Source organism: Macaca thibetana, chromosome 10 (genome assembly GCF_024542745.1).
Source record: "Macaca thibetana thibetana isolate TM-01 chromosome 10, ASM2454274v1, whole genome shotgun sequence".
NCBI classification, from domain to species: domain Eukaryota; kingdom Metazoa; phylum Chordata; class Mammalia; order Primates; family Cercopithecidae; genus Macaca; species Macaca thibetana.
The window spans coordinates 41,651,086-41,672,393 of NC_065587.1; the positions used below are offsets into that span (position 1 = coordinate 41,651,086).

The following is a 21,308-nucleotide window of genomic DNA, read 5'->3' on the forward strand; positions in this document are numbered from 1 at the left end:
AGCAGCTGAAACAGCTCACTTCTTTCATCCTTAAGTTACTGTTTCTCTATGAACCTCATCATCTCCCCTGTGCATGCATAGTTCAGCGATCAGTCAAGGATTAGGGTAGGATTTAACCATGGATTTTGGAGCTTTCCTTTCTTTGGCTCCCTCTTTCCTTCACAGTAAAACTGTAGCTTTAAAAAATTTATATATGTCTGTATGTATTTATTTCACTAGCTTTAGGGTTACAGGTGGTTTTTGGCAACATGGATGAATTGTATAGTGGTGAAGTCTAGGATATTAGTGTACACATCACTTGAGTAGTGTACATTGAACACCAATAGGTGGTTTTTCATCCATCACCCCTTTCTGACCCTCTCCCCTTCTGAGTCTCCAGTTTCCATTATATGACTGTGTTTGCCTTTGCATACCCATAGCTTAGCTTCCACTTATAAGTGAGAACATGGGGCATTTGGTTTTCCATTCCTGAGTTACTTCACTTACAATAATGGCCTGCAGTTCCATCCAAGTTACTGCAAAAGACATTCTTTTGTTCTTTTTTATGGCTGAGTAATATTCCATAGTGTATATATATACCACATTAAAAATATATATATATGTGTGTGTGTGTGTGTGTGTATATATATATATATATATTTTTTTTTTTTTTTTCCTTTTTTTGAGATAGCATCTTGCTCTGTTGCCCAGGCTGTAGTGCAGTGGTACAATCTTGGGTTACTGCATCCTCAACCTCCTCGGCTCAAGTGATCCTCCCATCTCAGTCTCCCAGGTAGCGGGGACTACAGGCATGTACCACTACACCCAGCTAATTTTGTTTACTTTTTTAGAGACTTGTCTCACTGTGTTGCCCAGACTACAACATTTTCTTCGTTTTCTCATCAGTTGATGGGCACTTAGATTGATTCCATATCTTTGCAATTGTGAATTGTCTTACAATAAACATATGCATACAGATGTCTTTTTGATATAATAATTTCCTTTCCTTTGGGTTTATACCCAGTAGTGGGATTGCTGGATCGAATGGTAGACCTACTTTTTAGTTCTTTGAGAATTCTCCATAATGTTTTCCATAGAAGTTGTACTAATTTACATTCCCACCAGCAGTATATAAGTGTTCCCTTTTCACCATTCATGTCAACATCTATGTTTTTTGACTTTTTAATAATGACCATTTTGACTAGGGTAACATGGTATATCATTGTGGTTTTAGCTTGCATTTGTCTGATAATTAGTGATGTTGAATTTTTTTTATATGCTTGTTGACCATTTGTATATCTTCTTTTGAGAAATGTCTGTTCATATAATTGGCCCACTTTTTAGTGGGATTATTTATTTTTTTCTTCTTATTTGAGTTCCTTGTAGATTCTGATATCAGTCCTTTGTTGGATGCATAGTTTGCAAATATTTTCTCCCATTCTGTGGGTTGTCTCTTTGATGATTATTTCTTTGCTGTGCAGAAGCTTTTTAGTTTAATTAGGTCCCATTTATTTATATTTGTTTTAATTAAATTTGCTTTTGGGGGTCTTAGTCATAAATTCTTTGCCTACACCAGTGTCCAGAAGAGTTTTTCCTAGATTTTCTTCTATAATTTTTATGGTTTCAGGTCTTAGATTTAAAATCTTGAGTAGATTTTTGTATAAAGGGAGAGATAAGGATCCAGTTTCATTCTTCTCCATGTAGCTAGCCAGTTTTCCCAGCACCATTTATTGAATAGAGTATCGTTTCCCCAGTGTATGTTTTGTATGCATTGTCAAAGATCAGTTGGTTGTAAGTATTTGGCTTTATTTCTGGGTTCTCTATTCTGTTGCATTGGTTTGCTTTTATACTATTACCATGCTGTTTTGGTTACTGTAGCCTTGTACTGTAATTCAAAGTTGGGTAATGTGATGCCTCCAGATTTGTTCTTTTAGCTTAGTGTTGCTGTGGCTATTCTGAGTCTTAATTTCGTATGAATTTTAGGATTTTTTTTCCTAATTCTGTGAATAATGAATTGATATTTTGATAAGAATTGCATTAAATCTGTAGATTACTTTGGACAATGTGGTCATTTTTATGATATTGATTCTTCTAATCCATGAACATGGAATGTATTTACATTTGTTTGTGTCATCTGTGATTTCTTTGGACAGGGTTTTGTAGTTCTCTTTGTAGAGATCTTTTACCTCCTTGGTTAAGTATAAGCATTTTATTTTTATTTTTTGTAGTTATCAAGTTCTTGAATTGATTCTCATCTTGCTCATGGTTGGTATAAAGCAGTGCTACTAATTTGTATACATTGGTTTTGTAACCCAAGACTTTACTAAATTCATTTATCAAATCTAGGAGTCTTTTGGAGGAGTCTAGGGTTTTCTAGGTATGAGATCATATCATCAGCAAGCAGAGGTAGTTTCTTTTTTCTGGTTGGGGTGCCTTCTTTTCTTTCTCTTGTCTCATTGCTCTGGCTAGGACTTCTACCTGTTGCTTTTGCTTGAGGTCTAGCTACCCTGCATAGCCATGTAGAACGGGAAGTACCCTCAGGCCAAAAGCAGCACAAATGCAAAATTTAATCATTTTTTTTTTCTTGTAAGGGTCTGCTTTTTAGTTTCTCTGGAATATGATCATTTTCCAGTGCTTACCATGTCCTGCTGTCACTGGATGTCTCACCTCTCCACTGTTTCTGTTTAGTCATGCTATTTAACCTCTCGCAGCATTTCCCCATCTGGAAACATGAGGGTAAAGAATACCCATGTCATAGGATTCTTGGGAAGGTAAAATAGGCCAAAGCACATACATATTGTTTGTTTGTGTGTTGGGTACAAGGTGGGGACCTGGCAGATGATAACTCTTGAGCTTCAGACAAACAGTTATCTGAGTCAAACAGTTATCTGAGTCAAACTGGGGAAATGTTGGGCCTTCTGTTGATCTTATAAGTTGACAAAACTCAAAAGAAGGTGTTTTTTATTTTTCCTTCTTAGGTATGTTGGGAATATTTTGAATATTGGCTTTTGGAATATATCTTTAATGCTATATGTGACTTAAATGCTTTGGCATTTTAAATGATTTGATTTTTTTTTTTTTTTTAATTTATAGATAATCTGCAAAATGGCTTCCATGCTGAGTAAGAGTACAGTTGAACGCCTGCTACTCCCCCGATTCTGTGAGCTGTGTGGTGATGGGAAGCTTTTTCAAGTTCGGAAGGTAGGAATGTAAGAATTCCAAAACTCTTAAAGTTGAAAGTTCAAAATGGGTTTCTGTAAAGTTTTTGGACTTCTTCAGTAGACATAGTCTGGGGGAAAAATGTGTCCTGTGTGAACTCTGTAAGGAAAATGTCTGAACAGTGTTGCCAGTGTTTACTGCAGTTAGGAAATGCAGAGACCTGGAGATAAGAGTATGTGTGGGTAGACCTGTTCCTCTCAGACACAGGTGAGAGTCAGGGGACCTTGCTCGTTTATGGTTAGATGCCCAGGCTTGCAAGGTCTTTGATTATCTGTGGTGATTTGATCCAGAACCTTCTTATCTTTGCTATACCTTCCAACCCCAAATTCCCATTTAGTCACTTGTCATTTGGTTGTCAAATTTTCCTTTTGAAGTCTGTTACTATCCCTCCCTAAACAGCCTCATCCTGCACCTTGCTGTCTGGCCATCACCCCTCTGGTCTCTGTTCATGATACACAGGCAGGACAGCAGGTCTCCTTTGCCATGCAGGGAATGTTAAGGGGCCTCTTTTGCCTTATTGCTAACATGCCTTCTGTATCAAGATCAATTAGGAGCCAGAAAATCCTAGAATTTGGCACCTTATTGCAAATCTTCTGTTTTTGATGCAGTGGAGGCACCTGGCATAATGCTCTGTGGGTGATGGGCTTGGGAAAGGCTTGATAGCTGCCTGACTAGAGTGGTAATTGCTCTCAAGGTTCCCGCTTGTTAGTTTTTACTTTGTTTTTACTTTGTTTTTTGTTAAGACAAAAAGAAAGATAAGAATAATGGATATGCCTTTTGCCTTTTTAAGGTTTGTGCTGCAAATTTTGGTGATATTTGTCATGCTGTTGGACAAGAAGCCACTGAGAAATTTTTGGTATGTGACATTTTGGCCAATTGTAATTGTTGATTTGCTTCTTAATGCACTTTCAAAATCACTTAAGTTTTGTATTTATGAGTCTGTTACTGTGGAATGGCAGCTCAATTTTGCATTTGTTAATTTCAAATTTCATGACTTATGAAGCTAACATTTTCCTAAGCATTAGGTAGCTGGTCTGTGGAATGGGCTGGAAGCAACTCCCATCTTCTTTCCTGTGGGCTTGGCTGTCTCCTCCTTATAGGTCACTTTTCCCTGCTTTATTCTCACTGTCCAAGCTGCTCTCTCTCTTCTCTCTCTCTGCAGCTCTTTCTAGAACACCACTCTGCCACCTCACTCCTGGGCCTCAAAACCATGGTGATTTTCTTCTTGGTTTATAGGTTAAAATCTAGAGCCTTCTGGGGCCTTCCAGGTCCCTTCATAGATGACTTTTCTGCCTCACCTCCAGTCCCCTTTCTCAGTTCCGAACACTACCCTGGCCTTGGTGGATCTCACCTCTAGCCATATATATGAAGCCTGGGGAGGGCCCAGGCAGCTGCATTTTTGATAAAGTCCCCTATGATCTGATGCATAGCAGGGTAGAGATCCACTTCCCTAAGCAGCCAGGTGACTTCAGCATCCTTGAGGCTTCTTGCTCTTTCACACCTCTGGGCCTGTGCTCACTAAGAGCATCTTCCCTGCCTGGTGGGACCCTCCCCACACTTCCAGCCCAGGCTGAGCTACCTGCGGTGCCAGAGAGAATCAGCTTCTCCCTTCTCAGCGTCCTGGTGACATTTGTTCAGAGGAGCTGAGGAGCTTCTTGAGGGCAGGGACTGCATTGTGTTCATCCTTGTTTCCCTGGTGCCTACCCCGTCAATCCCCGGCCCCTAGAGAACCTTGCTCCGTAAGCATTTGTCACTTTTATTTGACAGAATATACTCCTTGTATGGGTGAGATTTTGACCTCAAAAAGTTTAATCTTTAAATTGATTTTTAAATTTAAGTTCAGAAGCTCATTTTATTTTATTTAAAGTATAAGCCACGTCAACACAGTTCTAACCCAAGAATAATTTTTAATGGGCTGTTGCTTTGAATATATAGTGATTTTTTTTTTTCTTTTTAAATTTTGAGACACTGTCTTGCTCTGTCGCGTAGGCCAGAATGCAGTGGTATGATCTCGGCTCACTGCAACCTCTGCCTCCCGGGTTCACGCTAAGGCTGGATCCTGCCTTCGTCTCCTGAGTAGCTGGGATTACAGGCATGCACCACCGCGCCCGGCTAATTTTTGTATTTTTAGTAGAGACAGGGTTTCACCATGTTGGCCAGGCTGGTCTCGAACTCCTGACCTGGTGATCCACCCACCTTGGCTTCCCAAAGTGCTGGGATTACAGGCGTGAGCCACCACGCCCGTCTACAGTGAACATTATCTTCTACTTAATATATCTGAATGAAGAATGGAAGAATGGCAGTGGGTAACATGCTAATCATTTGTAGGCAGATATTGCCATGATTATATCATATTCCCATTTGTGAAGCATTTTAGGCTATTTTACATTAGGATATTAAAAACACAGCCTTTTTAAAGGATACATTTTAAAAGGAGATGTAATCATGACCTTTACAGAGATATGAAATGAACGTGTTTCAGAGATTTTATTTAACTCATTTATTAGTGAGGAAAACCAGTAAGATATTACAGCCAGTTTAATGGAGAACTCAAAGTACTCATTTATAGTCAGAGCAAGGAATACTGAAGTGAACTTACAAATGAATTCAAAACTGGTCAATATCCAGGGTGATAATTGATTGCATTTCACTGGACAACAATTTGCATTTCTGTTGGCAGGAATTATTTGCATTACTATCAGGTTTTAGCAACTTACCTTCTATCACTTCAGAGTTGTAAAATAGTGAGTCAAAGACAGTGATACCTGGATGGGTGAGTTAGTTGGGACATCTACTGTTTCAGAGTCTTTCACAATCTTCTCTACAATTTACATAACAAATATCAGTCATTCTGCCCTTTTTGGGGTTTTCTCTATTATCTGTTAAAGGTAACCAAGTCATTTACTAAAATTAGGAGGTAAAAGAAATGTTAATTTCCACTTCTTATAATATCTGTTTGTTTCAAATGATTCCTTTTAGACCAGTATGTATTTTCCTTTTCCTTGTCATTAATTTCTGCATATGCCTTCACTACTTCATTAAAATAGGTTCCAGCACTTTGGGAGGCCGAGGCGGGCAGGTCACTTGAGGCCAGGAGTTCGAGACCAGCCTGGCCAACGTGGAGAAACCCCATCTCTACTAAACATAAAAAAAATTAGCCGGATGTGGTGGCACATGCCTGTAATCCCAGCTACTCTGGAGGCTGAGGCAGAAGAATCGCTTGAACCTGGGAGGCAGAGGTTGCAGTGAGCCGAGATCACACCACTGCACTCCAGCCTGGGCGACAGAGCGAGACTCTGTTTCACAAAAACAAACAAACAAACAAACAACCCAAACAGGTTCTGCTCTTCCTCAGGGCCTCCAATTGGAGTAGCACTCTTTTTGTTTGTTTTGGCAGATCCCAAAGTTCTTTGAGCTCTGCTCTGATGCTGTTTGGGGCATGCGGAAAGCCTGTGCGGAGTGCTTCACGGCTGTGTCACACAGCTCCTCCCCTGGGGTCCGCAGAACCCAGCTCTCCCCGCTCTTCATCAGACTTGTCAGCGACCCCTGCCGATGGGTGAGTGCCAGCAGCCCTGTCCAGACAACTGGCCTGTGTTGACCAACTGTCCAGCTACGTCTGGCTTCCAGGCTGGGATTCACTTCTGGACTCGTAACTTTGTATTTTGTCCCTTCAGTTACTGATTGCCATAATCACATTTACACCGTGTGAGGTCTCAGGGAAACTAAAATCTCAAAAACTTGGGGTGAATTAAGAAGGTGAGGTATACCATACCATTTACAGTGAATGAATATCATGAAAATCATAATTGAGAAAGAAAAAACTATGTAACTAAACTGTTACCTTTTCTGTTGCTATCATAAACGTGTCTGTAATGATTAATAAGGCCTGTTCAAATACTTGATACAAAATGTATTATTTATATAAAATTAATATTCTGGAAGAATGAATACAGTATAATGGGGCTAAATTTTTCCTTACTTTCTGTTGAATAATAGTATTTGGAATTTAGGAAATGATTTGGAAAGCAGTAAATCTCCAGAGATGTAATGTGAAAGCAGTAAATCTTCATAGATGTAATGTGAAAGCAGTAAATGTCCATAGATGTAATGTGAAAGCAGTAAATGTCCATAGATGTAATGTGCTGGAGAGTAGCTTGTGTGATGTCCAACCACGTGTTTCAGCCTGGACTCAGGCCTGGCCACCACCGCTGGCCGATGCTGCATTCATTCACAGCAGTGTTCTCTCTGGTTCCAGGTGCGCCAGGCTGCCTTCCAGTCCCTCGGCCCCTTCATTTCCACCTTTGCAAACCCCTCCAGGGCTGGCCTTTATCTTCGAGAGGATGGTGCCCTGAGCATCCGGCCTCTCACCCAGGATTTCGACTCTGGTTTTGCCTCTGGCTCACCCGCTCCCAGCAGTGGTGGTAACACTTGCCCTGCCAGGTAAGCTTTGGCTAGCGTCACCACCAGGACCCTCGATGTACCTTAAGCACCCACCTAAAATTTCATCAATTATCTTGTCTCGAGTTTTAGTAGTGACCTTCTGGGCAAGATGGAATATTAGAGCTTTAATTATGTAAAGAAGCAAAAAGTAATTGCAATAATGATTTTGAAACATGACTACTGGGTTATAAATAATGAAGCTATTGTGTCTCCTAAATTTAGATAAAATACGCATTGAGATTAGTGATTAAAAAACCTATAAAGAAAATTTTCTCTTACTTTTTGATTAATTAAGTTGTCTGGGTAATTTACCTAGGGAAAAATGTGAAGTCTTCCAAATGTACTTTTTTGGAGGTTAGGTTGCGTGTACATAAAGGCGGCACTCCTGACCAACAGTGGTAGACCCTGCAGTGTTTGCTAGTATGGCGCTGGATCTTGACTTTGTCATGTCTTTCCTCTGAGGCTGATGTGTATACACTAACCATCCTCGTTGAGGTTGTTTGTAAACGTCTCTCCATTGTTGCTAGCATGCAGGTGTGTGAGAGTGGGTAACTGATGCCTCACAGAATACAAATCCTTCTGAGGTTGGCCCATCCTCCCTTTATCCCTCTTCTATCAGAGTTCCTTGAGCTCCTGCTGTATGGCAGGCCCATGGGCAGTGTCTTCCTCAAGACCTCAAGGTGGTTAACAAATTGCCAGCTCTTACCAGTTTCAGCGCCTTTTATTTTCTAATGCCTGCCCCCTGGTGGAAGTACTCATGAGCAGGAAATGGATGAAATGTACCAAAGGTGCTGCAGCAGAAGTCCAGGCTGGCTTAGCCCTGGAATGTAGTGGCAAGACTGGCTGAACCTTCAGGTGGTGTTTTCAGTGCCCATCATACTCCCGGCGGGGCAGTGGGGGTTGACTAAACCTCTCATCCTTTCGTGAGATTTTAGTCTGCTGACACCAGGAGACACAAAGAGGGGCAAGTGGTCAGCTAGGAAGTGGAGGACTGGGTGAGGATGTGGTTCTCATGTTTTTCCCTGTGACTTTCAGTCTATTACACAGTATTAAAAGTTTGCTTCCCTCAGTTTAACTAGTTCAGCAAAGCCTGTGCAGAGGGAGCCAGAGCTACCCGTGGAAGGGACCTCAGCGAAAACCAGCAATTTCCCGCACATGGGTAGCTCCCCTGACGGCCCAGCGGAAAACCCTGTGGAAAGCTGTGTGTCGGCTGGAGCTGAGCTGACCGGGCTTTCCCCAGAGACCAGCGCCTTCTCAAAGCTTTCTGACAATAGCGACTTCCCCATCAGCAGCTACCCTGGATCAGATTCCTGGGCCTGCCCAGGGAACTCTGAGGATGTGTTCAGTCATTTTCTTTATTGGCGAACTCCTCTCCCTGACATAAGCAAGGACTTAGAGCTACTTCTGAGCGAGGCTGGGCCTCAGGAGGATTACTGCAGCAGACCTGGGGTTGTGCACAACAACTGTGTGGCCCGGAGTGAGATTCAGAAAGTCCTTGATAGTTTGCAGGAGCATCTGATGAATGATCCGGATGTTCAAGGTAAATGTTGTTCATTGTCATTAAAGAGAAGATGGGATGTTTCTGTGTCGTGTGTTGCATTTCGCCACTTCCTTCTTCCCCAGGCCTGTGTACTGACGCGTGTGTGTGTGGACCTGTATCGCATGTGTGTGTGGACCTGTATCGCATGTGTGTGTGGACCTGTATTTATTTACACTGCGTACACATTGAGAGGAGAGACTTGTTCAGTCTCAGTACAGCTTGAAAAGTCAGAAATACCTCTGTGCAGGTACCTATGCAATGATTTTGCTTTCTAATTTTGCAGATGGACATGCACAGAGTCTGAAGTCAGTTCTAATAGGAAAGTGGGTAGTTTGTGGGCATATCTGTAGCAGGGGAAATTTTGTTAGCTCCTTAGACACGCTGTTACATCATCTCCCACATAGAATGCCCTTTCTAGTTATGAATAGCCAAGGATGGCCTCCTTTTGGAGCCTATTAACGCAGCCCTTAGCTAAACTTAAAGGTTCTTGTCTTTGTACAGGAAGGAAAGGCACAACTACTTCTGTGGTGTATTTTTCATTTTATGACTCGTGCTCCCACTGAGCATCTGATCAGGGATCCGGACCTCGCAATCCATATCCCATTATCGTGATCTTCCTTCTCTGCACAGTGCTATATTTGTATTCTTCCTTGAGTTGGAGAAATTGGAAGAAACAGCACTTGCTGCTGTTGCTGGGCAGAGATTTGTGAAGCTTTCAGGAAGGGAACTGTGAAAATTCAGTTAGCCGTGTGATTATTCTTTATCCTTAAATTTATGAAGGAAACTAAATCAATGTTTGCTGAAGGAATGGGCACATGTAACATATCACTTCTGATAGCTATAGACAAAAGCCTGTTTTTGGAAAACACACGACTGAGCTGCCTTAATCCCCGGTGTGAGACCTGGTCTGGGGGCTGGGCAGTGATGATCGGCCCCCGAGGCCCCTGTGGCGTGGTTAAGGGGATTGTGCGGGCAGCCACCCTGTGGGGCATGGCGAGGGCTGGGAGCGGAGGGGATGTGATGTGTAGAGGAAATGTCTGGGAGAGACCTCACATAGCAGGTGACAGTTGGCCTGGTCTTTAGAGATTGACTGAGAACCCACCATTCAGAGAAGTCAGGGGATGAGTTTCAGAGGGTTCTTTCAGTTCCCTAAAATCATTACTTGTAAAATCTTGCATGTTTGTGCATACTTAATTTCTTTGTAAGAAAAGGCCCATAGAGCTTTTCTTCAGAGCTCAAAGGGATCTATGATCCCAGAAGATCCAGAAATAAGTGATGCATTTTATTTGTGAACTGGCCATGGCAGGCAGGAGATGTCACTAGACCTATTGGGAAGGGCCTGGTGTGTAGCACTGGAGTGGTGGAACCTGTCCTGGGCACAGCACAGAGCCAGCTACAAGCTCTCAGTGTTTTGATGAATCTTGGAGTCCACCAAATTTAACTAATAGAAGCAGGATGCAGGAAGTAATGTGTGTGTGTGTGTGTCTTTTGGGAGGCTGGGGACATTAAAACATCCAGTTTGTTTTTACAGAAAGGTATGTGAAATATGTTATCTTTACTGTTCAGAGAATCTCAAACTGTCATACTCTGGACAGAAAGAATCGGCAGCCTTTGGGGCTTGGTGAGTGAGAGCATTACTCATCTGTGTGTAAATGGATGTATTCATGCATGGGTGTGTGTGTCCACATGTGTGTATGTGTATGTGAGAGAGTAGCCATCCTGCTTTATAAATGGGGGAGCAGGATACCCTTCACTGAGTTGAGCGACCTCCCAGTCATCCTTGTTCAGTGATACCATGCTGTCTTTCTCTAAAATGTGGTGGAGTCACTCGGGTTTTTCCGAATTGAGACTTTTCAAGTTCAGGTTTGATGTTCTGTGCGTGGCTGGCATTTAGTTGGAGTAGTTATTATTAATGGCCGGAAATATCACCACCTTGCTGAGAGCTTGTCTTGAGACTGCAGAGCATTGTCACTTCAGAACAGATACGTGTCAGTGTAGTACACCCACACCATGTAGCTTAGTGCAGACTGTGTTGTTTTGAAGACTTCTCTGAAATAAAACCCCACAAACCAAATAAAGTTGTTAAATTTCTTGAAACTTCTCTTCCTACAGCTCAAGTTCAGGTATTATCAGCTGCACTGAGAGCTGCACAGCTTGACTCCGTGAATGAACCCGAGAGCAAGCCAACAGCAGGTCTAAATGAAGTGTCCATTTCAGATCCCAGCTCTGCCTCTGACAATCAGATCACTCTGTCGGCCTCATCATCTCAGAATGAGCTCTTTGTGGCCAGGATATTACAAAGCACAGTAAGTATTTGCCCTATCCCTCAGCCACCGAGGATGTGACAGAAATCACAAAGCAGCATTTTCTCTTATTAATATATCCCAGCAGAGATGATAAATGGCAAATTTCATTTTATTCTTAAGGTCATGCTTTGGATAACTAGTCAACCAATCAATCAGGTGATTGATAGTGCCGACGTGCTCCCATGAAGATGGGTGGGTACCAGAAAGTACCTTCCCTCTTCTCCAGAGATGACAAGAACTTGTTCTTTGGGGAGATCAACCATGTAAATGCTCTGTGTCACTGCTAACAGACATTGACATCTTTTAATAATAGTGGAGGGTGAATTCAGGCAGTTCCTGGAATTTCAAGTGGACGAGGCCTCTGAGAGCAGCCGTCACACAAGCCCCCCGTTTGGTAGGCGCTCTGGCACACATGGGTGCTCCAGTGCTGGTCCTGGCACCCTGTTTCTCAGAGGAGAGCTTTTGAAAAAGCACCAGTGACCCCTTTCCTCCTGTGGGTGGAACCAGCCCCTTGTGAGACGACGACCCCAAAGCTGGAGTGAGGGGGGACCCATGGTTTATTTCTTCAGGTTTCTCCAGAAGCTTTGGTCAGCCTCTTGTAGCTGGAGGTTCCTGAGCTGTCCTAGTTTCTACTGAGCTTCCACTCAGACCGCTTTAAGTTGGGCTCTTCCACAGGTAGGGGGCAGAATGGAGGGTTAAAATGAGGGAGGGGTCTGTGGTCATAACAGTCATTGGGATAGCACTGTGTGGTTATCATGTGCTGTAATGGATAATCTCCTCAATCTCACGGTCTTCAGGGCCTAAATACCAATTGTTTCTCTGTTCATACAGTTTATAATTGGATTTCAGTGATTAACTTATCACTCCCCTTACCCCTTAGGCCTGCTCTAATAAAGCAAAATAAAACATTTTAAAACTCAAACATAAAATGTGTAGGGGTTGGTTATCTGTGATTAGTAAGAAATGAGGTGATATCCTCTTCTGCTGGTTTGTTGCTAAAAAAAATAGCAAGAAAACTCATTATTGTCAACCTTGTTACCTAGAGTGCAGAAGTTGCAGGTGTTAAGTAGAAGGATGTGACCACATTTACCTTGGTGGGGATGTGATAGTATTTGGACTTCTTTATCATAGACAGAGGTGGGAGGAAAAAAAAAAAAGAACAGATTCCTCCAGACTGGGGCTTTTCAGTTGCTGCTTTAAAAGGGTTCAAGTTGGGGCCTTTGTTTTATGATGTGGGAGGGCAGAGCCCTTGAATTTGCGGCTTGACTCCAGGGTCCTAGTGGGATTAGTTAGGATGCTTCCTGTCGCAAAAGAAGGGAAAGGAGACAAAAATCTCCAAGAACCGTGAGGAATATGTTCTCTTGCACAAGACAACAGGAAGAAGCGCTGTGGTTGGGTGGCGTCTGGGCAGGTGGACTCCATCCCTTTGGTGCTGATCTGCCCACCGTTCCCCTCGGCCATGGTGGCTCTTGTCAGCATGAAATGCCTGGTGGAAGGCGGGGCCTGTGTCTTCCCACTTGTCTCTTTTGAAGAACAAGGACACCCCAGGCGGGGAACCACCTTCCTGTCCTCTCCTTCTGCCTCTCTCTTGCTGGCCACAGTCACAGCATGCATTCATGGGTTGAACATGGTGAACCGGACAGAAACATGGGAGCCCCCGAACGGAGTCGGCATCCTGCTAGAAAGAAGGCTGCTGGGTGCTGAGTGGTGGGTGCACAGATAGCCAGCCAGCATGGTGTCCCACTGGGGTTTGGGGAATGAACTCACAATACCTTCTGGGGGTGCCATGACTTGTGGTGATTTGCTTAAGCCTTGATTTGGCTCCTGGAGAAAGTGCTGCACATATGCTTGCACTGAAGACTTTGGAATAAAATTAATTTCTAAAGGGATAATAGTGATTCTAATGACACATCTTGTTACTATATGTGAATTTATTAACTTGGAGAAATTGAGGTCTTAGGTTTTTATACCAAAATATTTCTGTTTTATCATGTCCTCTGTTAAAATAAACAGTACCTATCAGTGGAAACCTTGGGAATTGAAGGTTCTGGTAGTGCGCCTCAGAGCAAACGAAGCATCTATCGGTGTGTTAATCAACTTTCCTGGATCCTATATTGAGCTGATTTGTCAGACTTCGTTCAGCTGGTAGACAGTATGACATTTCAAATGCAAGTTGGAAATCCATGTTATGGTTGAAGGAGAAGGTCAGGTCCATCTCAGTTAATGTTAATCAATGATCAGAGACCAATATGTCACCATTGAATGTCCTTGTTCATTTTAATTGTTAACCTAATGTAAAGGTTTATCAGCAAACATTAGGAGTGTTTGTACATGTGAATATCTAGGACAATTTTCTGAGTAAATACTCCTATATCAGCCACATCTTTTCTCTCAGATCCATTGGGTTTCCCAGCCCCCATCCTCTTTTGGGGACCCACCATTGCTGCAATCCGTAATTACCGAGAAATGTTGGAGGTGCTGGCTCTACCATTTCTTGCAAACCTCACCCTTCTGGAGTAGTCTGTGCCTCAAACACGTGAATGTTACTTAAAGGTCTTGGTTAGCCATACCAGGAGTCCCTAGGGCATAAGGAATAGTGGATGCAAACTCACAGGGTTGCTCCTCACTGCTTTCACTTTAGCCTTTGTATTTCTGTAAGGACCTCCAGCAGTCTTGTATTAAAATGTATGAAATCAATTTTCCTTAGCACTTAAAAGAACTGGTTTATACAGTATCATATGTAACTGTGCAAATGTAATTTTTAACATCTGGAAAGATACCATTGACTTCAAGGAAAGCTTTTGCCTTGGCTTACAGAAGTAATTTCTGGCATTGAAAAAGGACTCTTTGAAGGGGAAGTGACAGGACAGCTGCTTCCTTTGGAGCAAATTGGTAACATGTCCAATCAACTCTGTAGGATCCTGGTGAACCCAGAAATGGAACCCGTGACCATCTGGAGGCTGACCAGAGGCGGGATCCCACCCTACTTGAAGAGAATAAATCTAAATTACAGGTTTGTTTCTTGAAAACAGCAACAACAACAAAAAAACTCAAAACTGTATATTTTCTTAAAGTTAACTTTAAGACTTGGAACCAAATATTTTTTTCTTCCATCAATATTGATTACATATTTTAATTTGTATTTTGTGTTGCTAATATAACTGTAAAAAATTAATTGTAAGGTAGTGTTTAAGCTTCTGAACAATCTATAATAGTGTTTTTGATAAAGCAAACTAATATGAGAAAAAAAGGACATCTAACACTGATTTGATTGAGTTCTATCTCAATCAAACACAGTCAAACATAGGCTTGATTATCAGAGTATAAGGTCTCAGGTGCTATGTTCTTGGGGCAGTTGTAAGGAAAGAGAAGCCAGTCTCCATTCTCAAGAGCTATATGTACCAGCCTAAGCAGACATTGCTGTCTAGACTGTCCTCTGTGATATCAAATATTGTGCCAATCTTAAAAAGATGAGTTCTGGGTGTTGCTTTCACTTCAATCAAAATTGAAAACCCACTCTCTGGAGAAAACAGAGTTGGCAATCTGAAGCCCTTTGACTTCAGGAAGGCCTCCTGTTCCTCCCACATTTCTCCTTTATTGTTTTCACCTCTAAACTCCAAACTCCGTGTTTTCCATGAGTATTTTCCTGCATGCACGATGGCCTCCTTTCTCTCTCATTTCCCAGGATATAATACCTCAGCCGCTGCTAGATCAGTATGTGTCCATGACTGACCCAGCTCGAGCCCAGACTGTTGATACTGACATAGCCAAACACTGTGCCTACAGCCTCCCAGGGGTGGCGCTGACCCTGGGCAGGCAAAATTGGCACTGCCTGAAAGATACATACGAAACACTGGCTTCTGATGTACAGGTAAAAGCCTTTTCAGAGGCATGTGCAGAAAGAGGGTGGGTCATTCATTAAGGAGAAAAGGGAAGCTGCAGCAAGGCTTATTGACCTGAATTTTATGTGGATGCAAATTGGCATATTTACTGGTCTCTGTTCGAAATAAAGCTTTAAGTGTCCAACACCTGGCAGTATTCATTTTGCTCCAAAAATGCCACGTAAGATATGAAAGAGGTTGAATTGCACTTGCTTGTCGTGATTCGTGTGTCTGCTATGCACCCCTAGTGGAAGGTACGGCGAACCCTAGCCTTCTCCATTCACGAGCTGGCTGTGATTCTTGGGGATCAGTTAACAGCAGCTGACCTGGTGCCTATCTTCAATGGATTTTTAAAGGATCTGGATGAAGTGCGAATAGGAGTTCTTAAACACCTGTATGATTTTCTAAAGGTAGGAAGAAGAGTTAAAAGCAAAAAACAAGCCTCCCTCTCTGAATCAAATTTGTGAAACCCTGGATGGATATGGTGTCAGTGAAAAAAAAAAAAAAAAAACAATGCAGTTGTTTAGCTTTCTTTAGCTGAAATGTACCATCCATAATCTTTAAGTGGGAGTTCTTTCAGTGATGGGTAAATATTTTAAACTTTTTTCTCCTAATTTTCCTGTCCGTTAGAGTTTTAATTCTGTGGAAGATGGTAGACACAAAGCCTAGCACACTTTTTGCAAAAGAAGAAACCAAGGCCCCCGGGTAGTGACCTGACTTGCCCAGAAGTCACCCAGGGCAAGAGCCTGGGCTGAAGTCCAACCTCTGTTCTGCATGAAGCACTTTTTCTGCAAGGCGCTTCTGCTTCCCTTCTGGCTTTTTTCCACCCCCTAAAGGAATGATGAATATAAAAATAAGAGTTTAAAAATGACCTAGAGAAACTAATTACTCTCATCCACATGACCAAGAGCTGCCCTTCATGGACTCTGGTGTGCGCTGCTCCAGCCGAGTCTCTCCTCTCCTGGTGCAGAGCGGCCGCCTCGCTCCCTGGGCAGCGGCACTGGCGTGCTGTCTTCCAAACACGCACAGACTGGGCTTTTGTTTGTTTGTTTTTAGGTAGGAAATTACTAGAGCAGGAAGACCTCAGGGGCATTCAGAAATACATAATAAGCACATGTCCTGGCCAGGGGAAAAGGTTGGAGGCATTCAGGGATGCATTTGATGTCAGTATACGGCAGCGTTCATTCACAGCCATGCTGGGTGATAGACTACGAGGTGTAGGGGAAATGCAAAAGTTCTTACCAGTGACAAATATCTAATCGGAAGTGGAATAAAAGGGGGCCTTTGGGGTCATTTTGAAGGATTATACATGTTTGTTTATATATACATTTTTAAAAAATAGTTGCTTCATGAAGACAAGAGGAGAGACTATCTTTATCAGCTTCAAGAATTTGTAGTGACTGATAACAGCAGGAATTGGAGGTTTCGATATGAACTAGCAGAGTAAGTAAAAATATATTTGGGGATATGAGAAGGCAAACTAGGTGGAATAAATCTTCATTTTCTTACCATATAATTGATTTCTAAAGCAGCAGCAGTAATAGTGTTCTTTTAGATAAAGAGATTATGTTTTTATTAAGGTATAAACAGAATTCCAAAAACCCGAAGTTACAAATACCACAATCTCCGGGGAGATATTCATTTTCAGATGAAGACAGGGCTTGAGTCACTTTCGAATTAGAGTGTTCTGCTGTTCTAGAAGGCAATTTATTTGAACCAAATAAAAGATGAATCACCCACTCTTCAATATTTTCCTATTAATCGGAGCAGTTTTTGCCAGAGCTTTCTTGAACATTCTGAGTGTGGTCCTCTCCGCAGGGTACAGCATGCCTAATGCCCTTTAGCTGCTGTGGGAGACAGGAAGGGGTCTAACCCAGATGAGATGATTACGAAATAAAAAGGTCTCCCAAGGTGGCTCCTATCTGCACATCATTTTGTGCCTGAAGGAGTTATTTAATTCTGTCTTGAGCTGGCAAAAGGAATGTTCCAGGCTTTAGTGATGATGAAAGGGTAGAAGCATCAGTTTAAATAACTCCCCTTCCTAAGGTATCTAATGTGCCTTTCATGGTGTGGGGGAATTTGTTTGTGGCAGTTGTTGTTTGGGTTTTAGTTTTTACCTTGTTTTCATTTCAGGGTCTTTAATTTTCATTTTTCTCATCCACAACTAGAAATCTCTCAAATAATTGTCTTCCCCGAATAAATTCATCAGGCTTTTGCAGCTATTCAGGATATGATTTGGCTGATGCCAGGGGCAAACCGAAAGCCTTTCTCTTTGCTGTGGTCTTTAATCATTCTGCTTAATTTGAGAGATTGAGGTTTCAGTCATTGTACCATGTTCCCAGCATCCTGTTCTGAGTCGAGAAAAACAGGCCCACGTTTTCCATGAAAGCAGTGCGACCTCTAGCGGCGGCGCACGGGAAGTGGGCGTGCTCGGTGCCCAGAAGGGCTGCCCCGGGAGGTAGCGCGGCCCCAGTGCCTGACCACGTTATCTTCCCCCGCTGCGCGCCGTATCTCCCATCTCCCATCTCCCGGCTTATTGAAGGCACAGCGACTGATATGAATTCTGTGCTCCCGTGCCCATGATATTGGTATCATTTTTTTGAAAACAGTGTTTTTTGATATGAAAGTATTCACCAGCACTCCTGGCTTCTGGTTCTAACTTCCTCCCCATCTCTTTTTCATTTCCTTTCGTTGCCTGGGTGAAAACAATGCCATTTATTTTCATGTCCTTCTCCCCATCCCCATTTAGAAAGTAGTGAAAGCTTTGGTAGTGGGTTTTCGCAGCCAGCCGTCTCCTGCATGCTTTTGTCTTTTGGAGTAAGGAGCACGCGCTCCCAGTTCTCTCCAAGCGGACCTCGCTGCAGTGAAACCGCCTCGTGCTGCCAAGAGCTGCGAGCAGGAGCATCCGGTTCGGTTTGCAGTTGGAGAAACGCTGGGGCGGTCGTGCAATCTCAGAGTGTTCGCTTGATCTGTTGACCTTTGTGAACTTCAACATTCTGGCTATTTTTATGTTATCTGATTTTTAAAGTTTTATGTGCTTTTCAACTGATAACCTAAAATCGAAATATTAAATCTGTATTCATAAATTTCTCAGCCTCTGTTTTACGGAGTTTGTTTCCTTTTGTTTGATTTGTATGTGTGTGAGATGAAGAATTAAACTTTTGTTCACATTTTTTTTGCATGGTCATTTTGCTCAGCTTGCTGCTGTTGGCATTTTACTGAAGACCGAAATCTTGCTGGGTCTTTTGCTGTTCATTTCCCAGCCTGGGTATTTTTATCTATAAGATGAAATGACAGTAAAAATAAATCAGTAAGTTTGTTGTTGTTGTTGTTTTTTTGCCCCAAAATAATGTTTTTTGTTTGTTTGTTTTTGTTTTTTTTCCTTTTAATTTCAGACAGCTGATACTGATTCTAGAACTCTATAGTCCCAGTGATGTTTATGATTACCTAATGCACATTGCCTTAAAGTTGTGTGCAGATCAAGTTTCTGAAGTTCGGTGGATCTCCTTCAAACTAGTAAGGAATAAGGGCATTTGCTCTGTGATGTTTACCAATAGGAATGTTGATGTATCTTCCATTTTAACTCTTAATTTTTCTGGGCTTAATTTGTCATCTTACCTATGAAACTAGCTTTTAAAATTTGAAATTAGGAACTTTATTATAGTTTTATCAATTTGTAAGATAGATTTTTTGTTGTTATGTTTCAGTGACGGAAATTGTGGAGTAATCCTTTTATATATGAAACCCTTTAAGCAGTAGGTTAGTGTTTTTAAAATATAGGTTGATTTACAGCTTGGTTTTGTAGAAAAATATTTAGTGAGCAAAGGCTCTGCTATAGAAAAGCTGATCCTGTTTTTTATGTGGGCTTTATACCAGCTGCATGCTGATGAAAAAATCACATTGGACAATATTGATTTTAAGATACTCGGATGGTATTAAAATTTTATAAAAATGGCATGTTCTGAAAGGTAATGATTTAGTTATTAAGCAAGGGGACATGCTCTAAAATTTGGAACCTTAAGATTAGTAATATATTTTTCTAATGTCAGTCTCCTTTTAAATTTCATTTTTATGAAGGGTTTTATGTGTGTGTGTGTATTGCCATATATTTAAACATCTTTTTTCTCTGTGTTCTAATGATGACCGTGACAAAAATTACTTTCTCCTGTGCTTATAAATTCATTTTAAAAGTGGAAGGGTGCATAAAAATGTCTAGTTTCCATGTAGAGTAGTATTCATAATTCAAATAGATGGCAGCATTTTAAATGTGCTCTTCTGATATTTTTCACAGGTTGTGGCAATTCTGCAGAAGTTCTATTCCAACAGTGAAAGTGCATTGGGGTTAAATTTCATCAATGAACTCATCATAAGGTTCCGGCACTGTTCTAAGTGGGTTGGAAGGCAAGCTTTCGCTTTCATTTGTCAGGTTAGCAAGACCTGGGGAGGGATCCACCCTGGGTATACATCTGCCACGTGATGAAAGCAAGTTCACCAGACAGAGAATCTCAGCCCTGGAACACTAGCCAGGAACTGAGGAATTAGTTCACCTAGCCCTCTTATCTCACAGGACATGGGGACCAACCCAGTGTGGTGAAGGGACTTGCCCAGGGTTACCCCACTGGCCTACTCATTTGCCACATAGCTATTGATTGAGTACCTGCCATGGTCCAGACAGATTCTAGATGCTAAAGACAGAGTGGACAAGCTTCTGCTCTCCTACACTTCCATCCAGTAAGGTAAGGGCCAGGCCCACAGTCCACTCCTGCCCTATCCAGGTCTGTGTCCACCACTACGCCTCACCTTAGCCAGTGGCCTTGGAAGGAAGGTGGGATGAAGAATTGGGCAGTGGGTTAGGACACAGACTTTAACCTCTTTAGAGTAAATGTGTAGAGTTCGTATCATCCTGTCCAGCTCCTCAGATCGCCCTCTCTACTCAGCCTCTTGGAAATGAGGGTGTGATTTATGTTTGCCTAGGGGCAATGGCAGTGATAATGGCTGCCATTTCTTGAATACCTCTTGTATGTCAGGCATCACATCACACATTTAATTCTCTAATAAAAGGTAATGTGTCGTGGCGGGCACCTTTAATCCCAGCTACTTGGGAGGCTGAGGCAGGAGAATCGCTTGAACTCAGGAGGAGGAGGTTGCAGTGAGCTGAGATTGCAGCATTGCACTCCAGCCTGGGCAAAAGAGTGGGACTCCATCTCAGGGAAAAAAAAAAAGAAAAAGAGATAATGTGTATTGAGCATGGCATACCCATTTACCTTTAGACCAGCTCTTTTAGGTGAAACATTTGAAGCCCAGAGAGGTTAGGTCACTTGTTCAAGATCACACAGGAAGTGTAAGCCCATGATTTTTTTTTTTCTGCTAAAGTATTGTTTTTAACATTTTAACTTTTCATTACTCATGTTTTCAAGCATATACAAAGGTAGAGGGATTGGTGTAATGAACCTCTGTGAACTCGCCACCCAGCTTTGTTGATAGTACAGTAAAGCCATGGTTGGGACCGTACCTGACCCCAGACCACAAAGCCCCCCTTTTTCTCCCTGATGACCACGGGCACCAGAGGACTCACCAGCACCCCCTGTTGAACCAGTGGGACATTACAGGGGTGCTTTGGCCTCCCACTCTGAGAAAGGGCAGTGGATGGCGGAGTGACTAACAAACTCACAAACCACAGGCTTCACGGCACAGACTTTTGTGAAGGAAGAGTCAGTGTTCCAAGTCAATTTGCGGAGAAAGCTTAATGGAGATATTTTTTGCTTTTATTTTTAAATTCTTTATCTGAGATTTAGAAAATCTGAAATAAGCAAAAGGACTCTTGGGACTGGGGGGAAGGGTGGGAGGGGGTGAGGGGTAAAAGACTACACATTGGGTGCCGTGTACACTGCTTAAAGGGGCCCAGGAATATGTGCCTGCCTTCTAGTGTTGTCATGGGCTTCC

General features: G+C 42.3%; 1 protein-coding gene across 5 annotated transcripts in view; it reads left to right on the top strand.

The window, feature by feature from the left end:
* The window catches only part of LOC126929359 (serine/threonine-protein phosphatase 4 regulatory subunit 1-like), an 86,739-nt gene that overhangs the window by 60,743 nt on the left and 4,688 nt on the right, over positions 1-21,308 (top strand). For all 5 annotated transcript variants that reach the window (XM_050745585.1, XM_050745588.1, XM_050745589.1 and 2 more), the window contains 12 exons: positions 3,073-3,180; positions 3,989-4,054; positions 6,596-6,754; positions 7,454-7,638; positions 8,709-9,178; positions 11,291-11,484; positions 14,402-14,497; positions 15,170-15,355; positions 15,614-15,775; positions 16,708-16,808; positions 18,761-18,881; positions 19,657-19,791. In XM_050745585.1, coding sequence (XP_050601542.1) covers positions 3,073-3,180; positions 3,989-4,054; positions 6,596-6,754; positions 7,454-7,638; positions 8,709-9,178; positions 11,291-11,484; positions 14,402-14,497; positions 15,170-15,355; positions 15,614-15,775; positions 16,708-16,808; positions 18,761-18,881; positions 19,657-19,791 — 1,983 coding nt within the window. The remainder of the gene's footprint in view (positions 1-3,072; positions 3,181-3,988; positions 4,055-6,595; positions 6,755-7,453; positions 7,639-8,708; positions 9,179-11,290; positions 11,485-14,401; positions 14,498-15,169; positions 15,356-15,613; positions 15,776-16,707; positions 16,809-18,760; positions 18,882-19,656; positions 19,792-21,308) is intronic.